At 44.8% G+C, this 19,274-nt stretch overlaps 1 protein-coding gene across 3 annotated transcripts in view; it reads right to left on the minus strand.

Moving 5' to 3' along the window:
* Nucleotides 1–19,274, minus strand: part of LOC147027613 (uncharacterized) — a 54,806-nt gene that overhangs the window by 34,518 nt on the left and 1,014 nt on the right. For all 3 annotated transcript variants that reach the window (XM_085877146.1, XM_085877147.1, XM_085877145.1), the window contains 5 exons: nt 13,841–13,939; nt 10,491–10,595; nt 10,324–10,383; nt 3,621–4,049; nt 3,456–3,515 (listed from right to left, as the gene is read on the minus strand). In XM_085877146.1, the coding sequence (XP_085733272.1) occupies nt 3,456–3,515; nt 3,621–4,049; nt 10,324–10,383; nt 10,491–10,595; nt 13,841–13,939 (753 nt within the window). The remainder of the gene's footprint in view (nt 1–3,455; nt 3,516–3,620; nt 4,050–10,323; nt 10,384–10,490; nt 10,596–13,840; nt 13,940–19,274) is intronic.

The raw sequence follows: 19,274 nt of genomic DNA on the forward strand, positions 1-19,274 counted from the left end.
TATCCAGGCCACAGAAGGCAGACCCGGCGCACCCAAGTCCAGTTTCCCTCCTGGCAGAATCACCACTGTCTCTTCTTCATTCACTCGCTTCGAAGTCACTCGCTCCTCCCCCTTCATGAAGCCGACAAACTCCTCCCCTTAGTTTTACTTCCTCTTTTTGGCCACTTCCTCTCAGCCGACTGGGCAGGGCCTCGTCCAGAGAGGGGAAGGAAGGAAGAATAAGCCCTCGGTACACCACCACTGTACGAACAATAACCATGCATCCTACACCTCCCGACACACATGTTACGTCCATTTACTGAACAACCTGACTAAACATGCATTTAATGGGGGATCTGAGCTAATCCTATATTTAGTAGCAAACGAAGGGCCATTTCCGTAACAATATATATATATATATATATATATATATATATATATATATATATATATATATATATACGTATATACATATATATATATATATGTATACATGCATATATATATGTATATATATATATATATATATGTATATATATATATATATATATATATATATATATATATACACATATATATATATATATACACATATATATATATATATACACACACACACACACACACACACACACACACACACACACACACACACACACACACACACACACACACACACACACACACACACACACACACACACACACACACACACACACATCTTTCTATATTCTCAAAGGAGCCGTGTCTGTCTGTTTGGTGTGTTATGGCTTGAGGACGGCTTAACGGATTTTAATGGACGCAACTACGGTGGGTTCAGGGAACTCCCAGGAAGACTTGTGAAAGGAAAAAAAAAGTTTCTTTTTAAAATTTTATTTATAGGTATCTGGGCACACCTGGCGAAACTGCGAACGCCATCTTGGGACGCTGGTTATCCCCGCACTCCCAGGAATCTTTTTACTTCTTGCCCTATTGATTAGCCAGCCCAGCAAAGATTGGTATTTCTGTCAGCGAAGCGACGGGTCTTATGTTCTAGTACATACATAAATACAAGTGTTCACACAAAAAATGTCAGCTTCGAGCATGCTTGTCTGCTTTCCCAAGCATCTCTCAGCTTAGTCTGCATCTTAATCCACAGCATTACTGTGTATTGATCGATAAACATTTCACGACAACACTTTTTTTGAAACTGAAGACAAATCAAAAGTAAAAATATTTTAAACTCGGGAACTCGGTGGAGTGCATACCTCCATCAAGCTCATTAGTTTACATTTTGTATCCTACTGATGGGCCGGATCTGGATTCGGACATGAACTAAAATTCAATGGGCTTGTTCTTGTCACATAGCCAACTCGTCCACCAGGTTTCATCTGAATCCGTCCATAACTTTTCCAAATATCGTGCTATATATAATTTTAGCCCTATCACTCAATGGTGAAAAATCACTTGAAAAATTCTCGGATCTGGATCCGGATTGGGATCTCCACTAAAATCTAATCATTTTGTCCTTGTCGTATACCCAAGCTCTCCACCAAATTTCGTCCGAATCCATCCACAAGTTTTCGAGATTTATTTTCACAAACAAATAGAGAGGGTTAAAACAACCTCTGTCCACCTTCGGTGGGTGGAGGTAATTATCACTTTGAGCTTAATCGTGATATCGAATTGATAAAGTGATTTTGACGGAATGTTAACACAAATTCATCAAAAACTGGATGGGGAAAGTCGAATTTCCAGCCTTCCATCGCAGAAGTTGTAACCCCATATACCACTTCCCTGGCTCTGCTAACTTTGAGTCAACAAGGGAATAAATAATACTAGCTTTATAAATAAATAAATAAATAAATAAATAAGGAAAAGTTTCGTATGTTTTTCGTGGACTTCCGAGAGTTTGGGCCCTGAACAAATGTCCCGTTGGTCCTTCCCTAAATCCGGCCCTGGGTATAGCAGCCATATTGGATTGAAGGTAAAAATTTGGACATCATTTTTTTTGGTATGTCATCAACTCCCCGTGGGGTATATAGGGTGATAATGATGACATCATCAGGGAAGTTGTATTCCAGCCATAATTGGTTGAATCGAAATCCTTATCCGTAAAATCTGTAACTTCATAGATCTGATCGACAACCCGATGTGAGTAAACGATTAAATTTATGATTGCATCGGCCATATGGTGTGGCAGCCATATTGGATTGAAAATAAAAATGTAAAAACATCTATTCCAGAACCGCTTCACAGATCGATGTGAAACTTAATACATATGATCGACGAGACATGGGGGAATATGGTTTGATTTTTTTTTTCTTTAAATTCACCTTAATTGATGCAATCTCGTCTTAATGTGCACCAAAGTGGTTGTGAAATATCTGAATGATCAATCAATAAAGCCATGGATAAGGCCAATCCATCCATCCATTGGGACCATGATACTCTGTGCAGAGCGTTGGTGCTGCCTAAGCAGTCTCCTTGGCTATTGGACACAATCCTGAACGGGTCACCACTCCGACACCGGATACCAGCATGCTGGCAATCATTTTGCCGACCTCGGAAGAATCACAGGCACAGTCAACCCAACCTGGTATTAATTCAACAGCCAAGTGGGATTTGAACTCAGGATCCTAGGATCCCAAGCCCACCACCACCTTAAATAATGGCAATGTATGTGACATAAAACGGTATGTGAATGATATAGAGGCATATGGGCCATAATAACAGTGGGCCATGATGTTCAGTTAATGATGGTATTTCTGTTCAGAAAGAACATGCGGGTTGAGGAAACCATGCACTCTACAACTGTTGTTCTAGTTCTCATATAATATTGGACAAAGTAGTTGTTGCCATTCTTTATTATGTATCAAATCTTTGCAAACGAAGATTTACATTTTGATACATCTGGTTGAAGTGGAATTCCTTCCCTCCTCAGATCAATTACCTCCTGATGCTTACCATTTACACTGAGTTTCGATCCACTCTTATAACCTTAACATTTCTCTTCTTCATTAACTACACCAACAACCACTATATTCGTATAATGTTGCCAGTGGGAACGGTTGTGGCCGAAGTCATTCACAAACTAGTTGGGAAATCTTTCTGTTGACTGGCAGGAATGTGTGATGTTGTTCAGGGAACTGGCGATAACTCGCAAACCCTTTGCAAGAGACATGATGGGATCTTTCACGTCCATCAACACCCTCAGCACTGGCAGATGGTCCTCACGATCCACGTCCTTCGATGGCACGGCACACACATCGATGTCTCGCCCGTCATGCAAAACGTCAGCATGATCATGAATATCAGCATCAAGATTCCATCTCAATATAGGAACCTCAAAGAAGTCCCACAGCCCTAAAACTCTAATTTTTGGTACAGAAAATAATTCAGGATCATCATGTGATCGAGATACGACAGGAATACTATTTCTATTTCCAGCACAATTCATGTCATGACATCCCGAAGGGAGATTTTCTCTTACTTACATGGTATGTGAAACATCATCACAGTGCTTCCCCTTCTTTTCAGTTCTTCTGAAGAAGTGCCTACATGAAAAAATGATTGAAAAGTCAATTTCTTGTGCATTTTGTGACAGATATATCCAAAAATCAGTGTTAAAAAGCGTGGAAGGCAAAAATAAAATTATTTACTTTAGACGCTCGCAAACAGTGGTTTTCGTATTCTTTGGAGTCGTATGTGGTGGTAGACCAACGTCTTGAGAACCGGTAGACCGGTTCAGACCAACGTCTTGAGAACCGGTAGACCGGTTCAGACCAACGTCTTGAGATCCGGTAGACCGGTTCAGACCAACGTCTTGAGATCCGGTAGACCAGTTCAGACCAACGTCTTGAGATCCGGTAGACCAGTTCAGACCAACGTCTTGAGATCCGGTAGACCAGTTCAGACCAACGTCTTGAGATCCGGTAGACCGGTTCAGACCAACGTCTTGAGATCCGGTAGACCGGTTCAGACCAACGTCTTGAGAACTGGGAGACCGGTTCAGACCAAGGTCTTGAGAACCAGAAGACAGATTTGCACCAACATCTTGACAACCAGGGCACTCGTTCATCTTGTCTTTCCTTTAAAGAAACAGTCCTTTTAAATCCACAACTTGGTACAAATATGTTAAACTGGATATCATACACGAGTACATTCTTTACTTCAACAAATGAAACTACAATGCCCCCCTCCACCAAACACCATATAAAATAAAACAAGAAGCTGATACATTAGGTCCCCCACCTTTTGGGTGGTATAAGGAACAGATCCGTGTAATCTGAAAGTTAAATTCTGAACGATTTTTCAAATATCACATACACAAGCCACGTTACTGAAATGGTTGTCATGGTAACATAATTCAGCCAATCACAGCCATGATTTAATCAGGTTGAGATTATGTGATGAAGAATAGATATCTACAATATGAAAGCTCAATGTTGAATGGTTTTTGAAATATCATGTACACAAAAGTACATGGAGGGATGATCGGTGAGTCAGATGGAGCTCATTTTAATGTCCCCCTTCTCCGATCTTGTTGTAGGGGCGGGGGAAAATAAATTGATTCATTTAAATAATGTGGGGTTTATCAAGAGCAGACAACCACAAATTGCAACGATGAGGTGAATGTAAGATCGATCTGGGCCGAGGTGTCATGCAGGTGAGTGTGGAAGAGTTGCCATTTGGGGGGGCTCGAGCACGGTTGAGAAGGTGGAGCTCGAAGCTCCAGATTCCGCGACCATTCCTCCGGGTGCTGAGGCGATAGACCCGGCACAATGGCGGGCTCACCCAACCTGGCGGGAACCCTGTGGTTTGGTTGGACAACTGGCGGGGCAACCAACTCCGGGTTTAGTCATGGGTCGCACCCTGGTAAATACTGATGGGCCTGTTGTGGCCGTCAGGGTAATTAATGGAAGCACAGAACCATGCACTATCAGATGGGGCACAGAGGTAGCAGACTGCGGACGAGTTATTCAAGTCACAAAGCTGAGAGACAATAAGATCCAGCCAGACCGACCACAGGGCGAGTCTCGAGCATACAATAGGAACTACTGGCCCGATCCTGTTTGTGAGATGGTCAACAGGAGCAGCGTAGATGAGGAGGCCCGGCGAGAAGTCTCACACAAACTAATTGACCAACATTTGGAAATCTTCTCTTTGTCACCTGAGGATATTGGATGTATGAGCGTGGTGAAACATCAGATCCACACCGGTTACGCCCGGCCTATTGTTGACAGGGACTGCCATACAGGAAGCCGTACCGCCGAGGACTGTGTAAAAGCAGCCCAGGAAAAGCTGGATGAAAAAGGCTAGTTGTGAGACGGCGTATGACTTGCCATGCTAGGGTGAGCTACCTCCATCAGCCGAGAAAGAGAGGACCACTGAGGACCACCAAGACATCTGCTGCTACCCACACCAACTGTTTATTTTTTCTCTTGAGTTACAGGTTCTGGGCAATGGGTAGTGTAAGTATTTGAATTGTATATAGTTATTGTTGTGAGCCCACCTTGTATGTGTTTAGACAAAAATTCTCGAAATTTAGCATAAGGTTGTCCGTATGAGTCCGTTAGCTTAGTTATGCAATGCAATCAATTTATTATTTTTGGAACATGGATTGAACTTTGAAATGTCCCACTCAGGGATCTGTAAAGGCCCGGTCACACCTTGACGTTTTAGCCAACGTATGCCGATTTTTGAATTTTTTTTCTAAAACGCTGGCACACGTTGAATACGTTATGGGTAAGTTTTGATAACATTGAGAGCACGCTGGCATACGTCGTAGTACGTTGCCATAAGTCGTTGTACGTTGGCTTTAAACGTTGTACTTTTCGGTTGTCCTCAAATTTTTTCATGCTTGAAATTTCACGACGTATGCCGGCGTATGACTCACACGTTCCGCTACGCTGGCCACAAGTTGTAGGCACGGTCTGCGATCGTTGACAGACGTCAACACATGCTACTTGTAAGTTAATCATAAGCTGAGACATGCCGAGGTAATGTTTCGAGTACCCGAAACTTATTTCCTACCTATGATTAACGTGTTGTTGGCACGTTACGCGATCGTTGCCACATGTCGACAGACGTTACTTTTAAGTTACTCATAGGCTGAAAGACGTCGGTATAATGGATCGTCCTTGCGTCAGCGTCCACGGCCACGGCCAGGACACTTATTTGCAGCATTCTTCAAACTTTTCTTCAGCATGACGAGGATGTTCACACTTCGATGTCTAGCTTGGCTATGATTCCAATTGTCCATCGGCAGCGTCTATTTAAAATAGTCGAGTTTGAGCGTTTTAACACGTTCAGAAGAAACGTTTCAAATTTCCAAACCCCAGCGTCAAAAAAAAAAAAAAAAAAAAAAAAAACAAAGGCGAGTGACAGCAATTTAAATCGTTCATTGTAAACAATGAAAATAGCTGAGTGGTACTGTTTAAAAGTCGTTGAGTGTAAAAAAAAATCCAATTGTTGAGCGCAAGCGTCTACTTTCAATAGTGGAGATGCAGCCATTTAAATCGTTGAGTGGCAGCCTATGAACCTACCCGTGGACATGCGGATGCAAGGACGATCCATCATAACCCACACCCTCCCCATCACACCCACCTACTACTGCCAACATGAACAAACTACTACTAATACTAATACTAATAGTAATACTGATACTGATACTGTTACTGCTGACATGGACATCGACTCAAAAAGGACTCGAAAACACTGTTGGGTTCCCCTTTTATGAACACCATTTTTATATACCAATTCCCAAAACCGCTGGGAACACGTCTTTATATGGCAGTTGTAACCTAGAAACACGTTCATTTTTTTTTGTCGACCGGAAGACGTCATTGGAATACGTCTACATACGTCGATGTGTGTTGGGACTACGTAAAGAATTGGTTCAAAGCACGTCAAACATAAGTTAGAAATGTTTCGCATAAAAAAGACATTACCGCGACGTGTTTCGACTTATGAGTAGCTTATAAGTAGCGTTTGTGGACGTGTGTAAGCGTCCACATATCGTGTGTAAAACTTATCCCCATCGCATGCGGAACGTGTGTCATACGCCGAGTACGTCGTAAAATTTTGAACATGTTCAAAATTTCTTGACGTACTCTACTTACTACGACTTATGATAGCGTACTTTAGCGTTCTACTCGCGCATACCAAACTTACTCATACCGTATTCGACGTGCCCCAACGTTTTAGACACACTTTTTGTTACGTCGGCATACGCTGGCAAGATCGCCAAGGTGTGACCGCGATTTTGACCCTTCCATTTCTACGGCAGTTATGATTTGAATCGTTGTGCGTCAGCCTTTTAATAGGCTACGTCACGACATCGTCGGCGATGCGTGCAACGCGCTATGCCTGAGTTAGACTATCGTTGGGCATCGGTTGTGTAGGCCGACAACAGGTTCAGCATTCGTTGGTATAAGTTATCTATAACACAACGAAACGTTCTGTGTCCGTTACCAATGCGTTATACATAAGACCAAGTCGCTATGAGTACGTCCGAATCTTTAAAAAAAAAACATCAAAAGTTCAACGTAAGCCAGCGTTTTACATACATTTTAATACGTTGCCATCGCTGGCTAAAACGTCAAGGTGTGACTGGGCCTTAAGTAAATTGTTTTTTGAGGGAATACTACACCGATATGCCACATGAATGCTGAACGACTCGGGTCGAGTCGAGAAAAAGGGAGGGGGATAGTGTTGCGATTTTGTAAAACCACACTCCTCCGAGGCAATGGCACACAACATACAGCGATCACAAATCAGTTATTTCATGAGTATGTGTTTAGTTAGTCCTTCCCATATGTCGAGTGGGTAAATGGGAAAGACGCGTTGCATCGGGCTTTTAGTTCGGTTATCAATCTTCTGTTCTTTCTCTTGTTTTATTCCTTCACTTTATTTCACCTCTTATACAAACCAAGCAAGCAAGCATACAGAACAGTAATGGTGCCAGGAATGCGAAGCACAGTAAGATTAATTTGTATCTGTGCACCATTTCCCATTCAAAACAGAGCACTAAAATCCTGCAATGCGGCATCTCCAATTACCTCTCCCAATCTCTTAACCACAAATGCAACAACGTTCTCTCATCTTCCGACAGCCGCCACAACTTGCATCCACCCCGGGATGCTCACCACAGTCGCAAAATATGCCGAAGATGCTGAGGGAACGAGAGTTGGGTCGTTTTGGCATGTAATTCAAAGCACAAGCATGCGCTGGGGTTAATTTGAAGATATAAGGACCACGCTGGGATTTCCCTAAATAGCCACATTGAAATGGAGCCCAGCACACGTTTAGGACTGGAGAACGCTCCGAAAACCCTCGCCCAATGTCAATCTTGGGGCTCCGATGCATGGCCCGTCGTAAGGTTGAATTAAGCCATTTTCGAATCTGAGGCCAGGTGGAGCGTGGATACGGTGTGGAGCGACTGCTGTGCACCAATGGGGGAGTTTGAAATGGAAACACCTGCAGCCTCATTTGATCCGATTTTTATCTCCTCCCTCGCTCAGGGCCCATAAAAGGAGCAATTCAGCTTACAATTGGGAGATATCGCCAGACTTCAGCAGAGAGCAGACTTCACTTCACCTCTCGAGGCGGTCATACAAGAGCTCTCCAGTGCCAGAGCAAATCTCGCAACAAGTCAGCGCGACTGACAGGAGAGGGCGGAGCAGCCAAGTGACATCGGGCAGGGCAAGCGATTGCCAGAACGAGCCGGGACCACCCCCGGATCATCAACGCTCAGTGTTCGGCTGAATCCAGCAGCCAACATTTACAATTACAGACTCTTACACAATTATGTTAAGGTATTTTTCTTTCACATCTTCTCACCCATCTGTCTCTCACCCACTGTGGACACACAAAAGTAATTGGCGAGAGCAAGTACCGAACAACCATTATTTTCAGAGCGACCTTCCTGACTAGCACCACTCACGCTTTCCTCTTACACCACACCACACTCACACCTCTCACTCGCACACCATAGACACCTTCAGTTTTCCACCCTCCTCCCCCATCTTAAGCGTTTGGGTTGTGCCAGTCCGCCGACCTGCCAGGTATCAAGAGGTACTAGTCCTCAACTGCCTCATCTCTCTGGGCTATCTCTAATTTTCCGTGTGTGTGTGTGTGTGTGTGTGATGGTGCCTGTCATGTTTCATGTAATTTAAGATTGTCAGGTTATTTGGGGCAAATCTGCACTGTGTCTTCTTCTGTGGTTATTGCATTTATTTTGCCATTCCCACAAATTCCTTGCTTTCCCCTGCTGTACATCTTGTGAATAAAAACTCATACTGTGCCATAAACATTCCTCGGTTTTTTAAAAATAAATGTGCCTGTTAGAAATGTACACAGCTCATTTTTGTCTTTTCCTCTTGGTCTAGCATGGTCCGCACCTTAGCATAGCCGGGAAGTTTTCCCTCAAAATCTGCTTATTTGCCAGTGTACACTCGGCAGCTCCGCTTAGCTGCACCGGACACGGTAAGTAACGCAAGTATGCATCGAGGGCATGATTCCCAGGTTAGGCGACCACATGTTCCTAGCAAAACGGTAGTCAGTCAGAGGACACTGGGTCATGTGGTCAAATAATTGGCATTAGCGGTCGATTAGGGACCCGCCACAACACAAACTTATTTGTGTGCGACGGCCTGTGATTTGTGGTGAGTCCAGGGAGGGACCAAGGATATCGCTCTCCCCCCCCCTCCCCAATCGGTGTTACCCCCGTGACCCCTAGTTTGTGACAATGTTATACTTTATGAAGAACTTACTTTGAAACTCACAAAAAGAAAGCACACAGTCACATAAAATAAGCAATTGCTTTAGAAACAGTCGCGAGGACAAAAACAGCCACGAGGACATGTCCGGGAGGTGTTTCTCTTGGAATGGCTTGGCTCCGGATGCGTCTGGGCAGTGTTTGTCTCGGACGGTATTTGTCTCCAGACAGGTTGGTCAATCCTTCTGTTGAATGGCAGGAATGCGTAATTTGTTCAGGGTACCAGCGATAACTCGCCGACCATTTTCAAGAGACATGATGGGACCTTTTATATCCACAAACACTCCCAACACTGGCATATGGCCCTCTAGATCCACGTCCTTCGATGGGACGACACACACATCGATGTCTCGCCCTTCATGCAAAACATCAGGATGACCATAAATATCAGCATCAACATTCCCACCCCAGGTAACCACCTCAATGCAGGAACCTCAAAAAAATCCCACAGCCCTAAAACTCTAGTCTATGGTACAGAAAATAATTAAGGATCATAATGTGATCGAGATACAACAGGAATACTATTTCTATTTCCAGCACAATTCATGCCACGACATCCCGAAGGGAGATTTTCTCTTACTTACATGGTACATGAAACATCGTCACAGTGCTCCCCCTTCTTTTCAGTTCTTCTGAAGAAGTGCCTACATTAAAAAAGATTGAAAAGTCAATTTCTTATCCAGTTTCTGACCATAGATATATCCAAAAATAAGTTTTAAAAAGCGTAGAAGGCGAAAATGAAATCATTTACTTGAGACGCTTCCAAAGAGTGGTTTTCGTTTTCTGTCGTGTAGAATGTGGTGACTGGTTCACACCAACATCTTGAGAACAACGTTCCACGGTCATCTTTGCTTTCCTGGAAAAGAAGAGTCTTATGAAGATCAGGAAGACTGACCCCTTTAGTTCCCTTCCAATACTTCAGACCCCTGAGACCCATTAGACAGCATAGACCACTTGACCCTTTAAATCCCTTAAACCATTTAAGACCCTTTTAAGACCGTTTCAACATTCCCATCCTTTGGATCCCTTTTTAGACCATTTTAGACCCTTTAGATCTTAACTAATTTTGAGACGTACCTTTAGAGTTTAGCCCTTTAGCCCAAAGATCCCTTAGACCCCAAAGACCTTTTGACCAAAAGACCCTTTATAAGCGAAAACTTTTTCAAACCTTTTAAGCACCTTTAAGCCCCTTTTTATTTTTTTTATATTGCATACCTAGTTGAGGCTTGTGGAAGAGCTAGGACACTGAACGGATGACGATGTCACAGACAAAAACAGGACGCAAAACACGCATGCATGGGGTGGACAAGATGGATACACAAGGAAACGCCAAAGAAGGAAAACTGGAAAATTGGAAGGATGAGGGTTTGGGTGGGGTTAACAAGGGTAAAAAAGATCATGGATTTGGATTGGAGATGATCTGAGATGGTGGTGAACATCTGTCCTGAAGACCTGGAGGGAAGAATGGTATTTAAGAGGATGTGAAAGTTGATTCCTCAGGTGGGAAAAAGAAGAGGAACAAAAGGAGTGGAGGAGAGCAGTTTTTTTTGTTTGTTTGTTTTTTTTTGTATACCTTGGTCGAGGCTCGTATGAGAGCTAACACACAACTCACAGCAAGGAGGCATGAGACAAGAGGGGCGGGAGTGGAAGGGACAAAACATTGGGGAACAGACACAGGTGAACTGTGGAAGGGAGAGGGATGGGGATGGGACGGGGAACATGGCGAGGAGAAGATGGACATTACAGGGACTTTCGGGAAGGAAAGCAGGAGAATTGAAGGAAGTGGGCTTGGGTGGATTATCGGGGGTAGAAAAGATCGAGGATTTGGATGGGGGAAGATAAGAGGTGGTGGTGAACAGCTGTTTTGAAAGCCTGGAGGGAAGAATGGGAAAGAATAGAGTGAGGAAGTTTATTCCAAAGGCGGGAAAAAAGAGGAATGAAAGAGTGAAGATGAGCAGTGATTCGTGATTTTGGTAGTTTTACCAGAAGGGGGTTGTTGGCGGACCTTGAGCGCCCTGTGGAAATGTGGTTGGGACAAATCGCAGAAGGAGCAGGGGGGGCAAGGCTGGAGAGGAGTCGGTAGAAGACAGAAAGACCACCGACCAACCTGCGTTGATTGAGTGAGAGGCCCAAAGACTCAGCTTCATTGCGGGAGATGCCAATGATCTTAAAAGCCCTGGTTTCTGGATTTAGTGATACTGGATTTAGGTAATTTCACCAGAAGGGTGTTGATGGTGAACCATGTATGCTGTGGAGAAACCTGGAGGGGGGAGACAAAGCATGGAAAGAGCAGAGGGGGCAAGACCAGAAAGGAGGCAGCAGGTGACAGAGAGACCACTGACCTGTCGGGGATGTCGAAGTGATAAGCCCATAGACTCGGCTTCATCGCGGGAGATTGCAATAATCTTAAAGGCCTTCATTTCCCTGGAGTCAATCTGACAAAGACGCGAGGCAAGAGAGCCAGCCCATTAGGAGAGCAGTACTTCACAAGCTGTGGATGAAGGGCTTGTCGGTGGATAGGAGTTCAGGTGTGCCAAGGAAGGACGGTGAGGGATGCCCAGGTGATCAATGGTTTTGGAGGACAATTTTGAAGTGTGGTTTGTCCAAGAAAGATCATGGCTGATAGTAAGACACAGGACTTTGAATGAATGAACTTCCTCAAGGGGATTGGTAAGAAAGTAGAAAGGACGGTTTGTCAGACAGTCGTCTCAGAGAGAGAGAGAGAGAGGGAGAGAGAGAGAGAAAGAGTGAGAGTGTGAGATTTGTCAGGATTGAAAGACATATTCGCAGTGTTTGACAATCTTCTGATTTTGTCAAGGTCTGAAGAGACGGAAGAGGCTGCAGCCAACCTGTCTGAATGATGAGGGATGCCATGGCAGAGGGTGGAGTCATCAGCAAATAGATAAAGAGGATTCTTCCAGAGAGTAAGAGAGATCATTTTTGAAGATCAGGAAAAGGACTGGGCCAAGAGTACTGCCTTGGGGCATTCCAACATTGAAAGAGAGAGGAGATGAAAGGATTCCGTTGAGAGCCACACATTGGCTACAAGAGTACAGGAAGTCAGCAAGCCAAGTGTGGAGTTGGCATTGGATGCCATAGGCAGAGTTTAGAGAGTAAGGCAGGACAACAGGCTGCATCAAAAGCACAAGATATGTCCAGAGAGACAGCCTTGATCTCATGTCTGACATTGAGGACCTCCATCGATTTTTGGGTGAGTTGAAGCAGCATGTCCAACGTGGAGTGACTTGGTCTGAAACTAAATTGGTGATCTGAGACGAAGCTGTTGGACAAAATGAAGGATTTCATATGAACTGTGATGATGGATTCCATGACCTTGCTGATGATTTGAAGGAAGCCGATAGGTCTGTCTTTGAGGGGATCAATTTTTTGCACCTTTTTTGTGCAATGCACTGATTTGGTGGATGTCCAAACAGATGGAAGATTACCGAGCGCAATGGATCGGGTGAAAAGGGCAGAGAGAGGATTGCAAGAGCAGCAGAGAAAGTTGTTAGGACACATGAGCTGATGTCATCTGGTCCAGTGGCAGAGTCAGAGTTGAGGATTGAAATAATTTTATCCATCTTCTCAGGTGCAAAAGACACAGAATCCAGGAGCAGTTGGGTATGACAGGGAAGGATGGATACTGATAGTGAGGGGTTGGGGACACAAGATTTGAAAGCAACCACGGAATTGAGGCATTCAGTCTCAATTCCGTGGTTCTGGGTCTCACTTCCGGTTCTGGGTTTGGAGCGTTGACAGGTCTCCTTCAGGGCTCTCTGCTGACGATCTCAAAGTTAAGTTTCCGGTTGTTATCTGTCCCGTTTTTAACTGTTTATTTTCTCACCAACACGTTACTGTGTTCCTAGTTCGGTTTTGTTTCAAAAATCGTGCTATTTTGTGAGATTTTGTCGACGTTGTCTTACCGGGTGCTTGAGGCCTACCAGTTCCCCTCGGTGTACGATCGTGTTTATTTGTTTTTTCTCCCCATCACCTTCAATTTCTATCTTCCCCACTTTCCTAACGTCCTCCGTCCCTCCCAACTAATCACTTTATTTCTTATCTTAAATCAAAAAAAACAAACAAACAAAAAAAAAACGCTACCTTTTCTCCTGATTCTTCTTCTTCTTCTTCACCACCTCTTCTTCCTCCTCCTCTTCTACTTCTTCCTCGATTTTTTCAACAACACTTCCATGACCGAATCTGTTGAAAACTCTCAAACATTAATAATAATAACAACCAGAGAGTTGGTGTCAAAGCCACCCAATGCTCGCCTGTTTATACATTTATTGTTTTTAAAAGACGAGTCTAATAATATTTTTTTATAAAGCATTGCAGTGAAGTCTGATCCAAATAATTTTAAAACAATATATGTGTTTGTATATTGTAATCAGTAAAAAATAGTGTGGTACAAAAGAACATAAGAAAGAAAATAACTTGCACTAAAAACTTAAACATTTTCACGCTCACGCTCACGCTCACGCTCACGCTCACGCCAGGGGTATCGCTATAGCTATCTGTTCTTCGAACAGGCGAGCTAAAAACGATCTCTTAAAATGCTTCATCTTCCTCTGTCACACTTGTGGTACTCTTTAGTGTATCACAATGCACTACTCTTCTGCTATTTAAACAGACTGCTCTCAATTCGACCTCTCCTTCATACCTTGCCTAAAAAATCCAACTGTTACAGCGTTTCTTCTCTCCATTTTCTGAATTCGCCTTTATTGCATCCATCAATAATTGTGTTAAATCGCATCTCTGACCTAAAACTTAAAAAAAACCCAGTTTGCTATGAATGTTCGCTTTCCATCAACCATTCTTTTTTTCCAACTTCAGTGCCAACTCACCCCTCTCACCACTCATTCTCAAAGCAACCATCCCACTCTTCTCCCTCCAAGCCTCCCTCTCACCTCTCTCAAAAATTTCCCGCTCACCTTTCTCCCACCTTTCATCCCCCTCACTCATCCTTCTCAAAGTTGCCCCCCCTCTCATCCACAAAGCTGCCTCCTTCCACTGCCCACTCACCTCCATCTCTTCACTCCACCTCCTCAAATCCTCAACTGCCTTCTTCCCCTCTCTTGTCCCCCCCTCTCCCCCAGCACCACAGAGCCTTTTCTCCTCATTCGGCCCCCTCCCCTAGCTATTCTACAATCCCCCACACTCTTTCAACAATCCTCCTTACCTCCCCCCCCCCTCCCTTCTCCTACCCTCCCCCTCCCCCCGACCCCCCACACCCAAAGCCTCCTCCTCTACCTCTTCGTTAAATGTGTGGACCTCAAATATCCAGGGCCTTCGCTCAAACCTTTCAGATCTTTCCATACAGGTTGCCACAGACAAACCAGACATAATCTGCTACACAGAAACTTTCTCCCCCAAGATGTGTCTGACTCCCAAGTATCTCTCCCTGGTTACTCCCTCCTCCGGTATGACAGATCTGAGCCTCGTCCTGGTGGAGAAGTTGCTCTCTTCATCAAAGACTCTATTCCTCACTCTCCATGCACTGCCCTCACTCCCCCACACCCCCAAGAATACCTCTGGCTACGGTTTCCCTCCACTCCCACCTCATGTTTATATGTGTGCTGTACCTCCACCTAACAGTGATGACTCCATCTACACCTCACTATCCGAAAACATGGACCATCTTCTATCTTCTCATACAAACTCTCTCTTCCTCATATGTGGCGACTCCAATTGTCATCATGCCAGTTGGCTAGGTCTGGGTATCTCTCTCACCTGTCATGGCACTTCAACAAAAGCTTTCTGCGACTCATTGGGACTGACTCAATCGGTCAACTTCCCGACCCAGATCTCAACCAATGGTACTCCATCTCTTCTGGATCTGATTTTGACTAATTTCCCTGAAAATATCTGCTGCTCTTTCTCCGCTCCAATCGGTTCTTCTGATCACGTCCTTGTCAAAGTGGACATCTCTCTGGGTGTTATCAGAGAACCACCTCACCGCCGTCGAGTCTGGCATTTCACTCAAGCCGACTGGCAGGGTCTCCAAGCAGCCATCAAACTTATAGACTGGTCTCCTATCACTACTTTCTCCAACATAAACTCATCCTGGGAATTATTTCAAAGAAACTTGCTCTCCCTCATGCACAGATTTATCCCCTCTCGTCTTCAGTTGTCATACCCTTCCTCCCGCCCTTGGTTCACTGAAGCTTGTGGTGAGGCAGTTGTCCTGAAACAACTTGCCTTTGCCTCATGAAAAGCAAACCCAACTGAGGGTAATCTCAGTTCATTCCATAAAGCTCGGAACAAGTGTGTATCTACCCTCAGGAGAGCCAGAAAACAACATCTTTCTCATCTCAAGTCTGAACTCTCAAACCTCTCTCCCTCCTCAAAATCCTGGTGACGTCTTATCAAATCTGTTTCTGGTGTATGTTCCCCCTCCATCCCCTCCCTTACCTCAAATGGCCGCACTGCTGATACTGCAAGTGAAAAAGCTAAATGGTTAAACTCGGTGTTTGCAGATAAATCTTGTGTCCAAAACCCATCACTTTCTCTACCCACTTTACCCAGTCGCACCCAACTGTCCCTGGACTCTATGTCCTTTTCTCCTGACAAGGTGGAGAGTTTGCTTTCAAACCTCGAGTCAGATTCTGCAACCGGTCCAGACGGCATCAGCCCACGTGTCCTCAAAGCCTGCTCTTCTGCTCTTGCTCACCCTCTCTCTGTTCTATTCACCCTCATTTGCTCAAGGTCATCTGCCATCTGCTTGGAAATCAGCAAACATCACTGCCCTGCATAAAAAAGGTGCAAAAACAGATCCCTGCAACAACAGACCAATGAGACTTCTCCAAATCATCAGCAAGGTTATGGAATCCATCATCGCTTCAGACATTAAATCCTTCCTCTTCTCCAATGGCTTGATTTCCAATCATCAATTTGGTTTCAGACCAGGTCACTCTACCCTGGATATGCTGCTTCTGCTCTCCCAACAATGGATGGAGGTCCTCAATGCCAGACAGGAAATCCGAGCCGTATCCCTGGACATATCACGTGCTTTTGACACAGTCTGGCACCCTGCCCTACTCACCAAACTCTCTTCCCATGGTATCCAAGGCCATCTCCACTCATGGCTCGCAGACTTCCTCTCCTGTCGCAGTCACCGTGTGGCCCTAAATGGAGTTCTTCCGACCCCCTCCCCCCCTTCCTGTCCAGGCTGGAGTTCCTCAAGGTAGCGTTTTGGGCCCTGTTCTTTTTCTGGTTGTCATCAATGATCTCTCCGACTCTCTGGAAAATCCTCTATATCTCTTTGCTGATGACTCCACCCTCTGCTGTACCATCGGTCATCCCTCAGACCAACAAGCAGCAGCTTCTTCGCTCACTGCAGATCTGGATAAAATCACAAACTGGTCCAATATGTGGAACATGTCTTTCAATCCGGACAAATCTCACACTCTCACTATGTCTCTTTGAAAGGACCGTTTCGAACCCCTCCCCCCCCCAATCCACTTTCTCAACAATCCTCTGGAAGAAGTCCTTTCTTTCAAGCTTCTGGGTCTCACTATCTGCCATGATCTTTCCTGGGAAAGCCACATTTCCAACCTCGCCTCCAAAGCCAGTCGCCGCTTGGGAATCCTCCGTCGTGCAAAGACCTTCCTCGGCCCTCCTGAGCTCCTGACCACTTACAAAGCTTTTGTCCGCAGCCTGATGGAGTACTGCTCTCCCCTCTGGGCTGGTGCTCCTGCCTCCCACCTTTCTCGACTTCACGCTGTAGAAACCAAGGAATTTCGGATCATTGGCATCTCCTGCAATGAGGCTGAGTCTTTGGGCCTCTCACTCAATCACTGCAGGTTGGTCGGTGGTCTTTCTGTCTTCTACCGTCTCCTCTCCAACCTCGCCCCCCCCTGCTCTCTCTGCGATTTGTCCCCACAACATTTCCACAGGACGCTCAAGGTCCGCCAACAACCCCCTTCTGGTAAAACTACCAAAATCACGAATCACTGCTCACCTTCACTCTTTCATTCCTCTTTTTTCCCGCTTTTGGAATAAATTCCCTCACTCTATTCTTTCCAATTCTTCCCTCCAGGCATTCAAAACAGCTGTTCACCACCACCTCTTATCATCCCCCATCCAAATCCTCGATCTTTTCTACCCCCGATAATCCACCCAGGCCCACCTCCTTCAAATTCCCTGCTTTCCTTCCTGAAAGTCCCTGTAATGTCCATCTTCTATTCCCCATGTTCCCCGTCCCATCCCTCTCCCTTCCACAGATCTCCTAATGTCTCTGTTCCCCACTGTTTTGTCTTTCCCACTCCCTCCCCTCTTGTATCATGCCCCCTTTGCTGTGCATTGTGTGTTAACTCTCACACGAGCCTCGACAAGGTATACAAAAAAAAAGAAGTCTTCTTACGAATGGAGTCGGCTGTGGTGCCATTTGAAGAGAGGGGAGGGATGGAAGGGGAGCATACTCCAGAGACAGATATAACTAGAAGGGCACTCGGTGGAGCACATACCTCCACCAGTTAACAACAGGAGCAATGGATATGCCTGACCGACGAGAACATATTGGGCCCAATACATTTTTGAAATACCATGCTACACAGTACTATATCGTTTTGGGCCCTATTTCTCAATGGTGAAGAATTACTTTAAAAATTAAATAATTCTCGTATCCAGATCCGGATTTTGATCTTCACCAAAATTGAGTCAATTCGTCCTTGCGACACACACAACCTGTGTGTTAGTTCAAGGTCAGTAGCTGTGTGTTGTGTGTTAGTGTCAGTACCAGTACACACACAACCTGTGTGTTAGTACAAGGTTTAAGGTCAGTACAAGGTTAGCTTAGGTATTGGAGTATGCGCCAAAGCAGATTCCGTCCCTCGGATAGACATTAAACCGACGTCCTGTCTGCCAGCATTCGTTGGTGGACGTAAAGACCCCCATGGTGTCCTTAGCGAAGAGTCGGGGAGCTCTGGTTGGGACAATGGCCAAATTCCATATTCCTGCCCTAATCAGAAGCGGGAACTGCATCAGCGGCACAGCCATGTTCTCAGCCAATGGTGATACCCTGCGACCTTGGCTGCATACGGACAAAGATCAGACTTTTCAGTCCCAATGGGCCATCAATGTTCCTTCAAATCAAACTGAAAAAAAATCAACTCCATGACCTAATCCTAACGCAACACAACTACAACCACCCGCCACTGGGAGACGAGCATCTGTTCCACTAGGAAGTACCCATTACCCCTTGCACGCGAAGCAAAAAGTGGGGTTAAGCAATTGGTTCATGTCCGTCCGTCCATTTGTCATATCAGTTTCTGATCGTGAGTTTCTGATCGTGGAACAACTTATTGAAGTCGAATGTTATATTTTAAACACGAATCAGAATGTGACGAGGAAGACAAGTTTCTCGTTTTACCGTATGTACTTTGGCTCTGAATTTGTCCTGATGGCACGTGCGCAGGGAGGTGAGAGATAATATTTTACTTTATCTAACTTTCTGGCTTTCAGACAAAATGGAAAATCATTGCAAGCAGGAAACTTACCGTTTAATGACGTCATAAAGGACACAAGCAGGCACAGA

Source organism: Eptatretus burgeri, chromosome 4 (assembly GCF_056783735.1).
Source record: "Eptatretus burgeri isolate ZD-2024b chromosome 4, Ebu_testis_v1, whole genome shotgun sequence".
Taxonomy (NCBI): domain Eukaryota; kingdom Metazoa; phylum Chordata; class Myxini; order Myxiniformes; family Myxinidae; genus Eptatretus; species Eptatretus burgeri.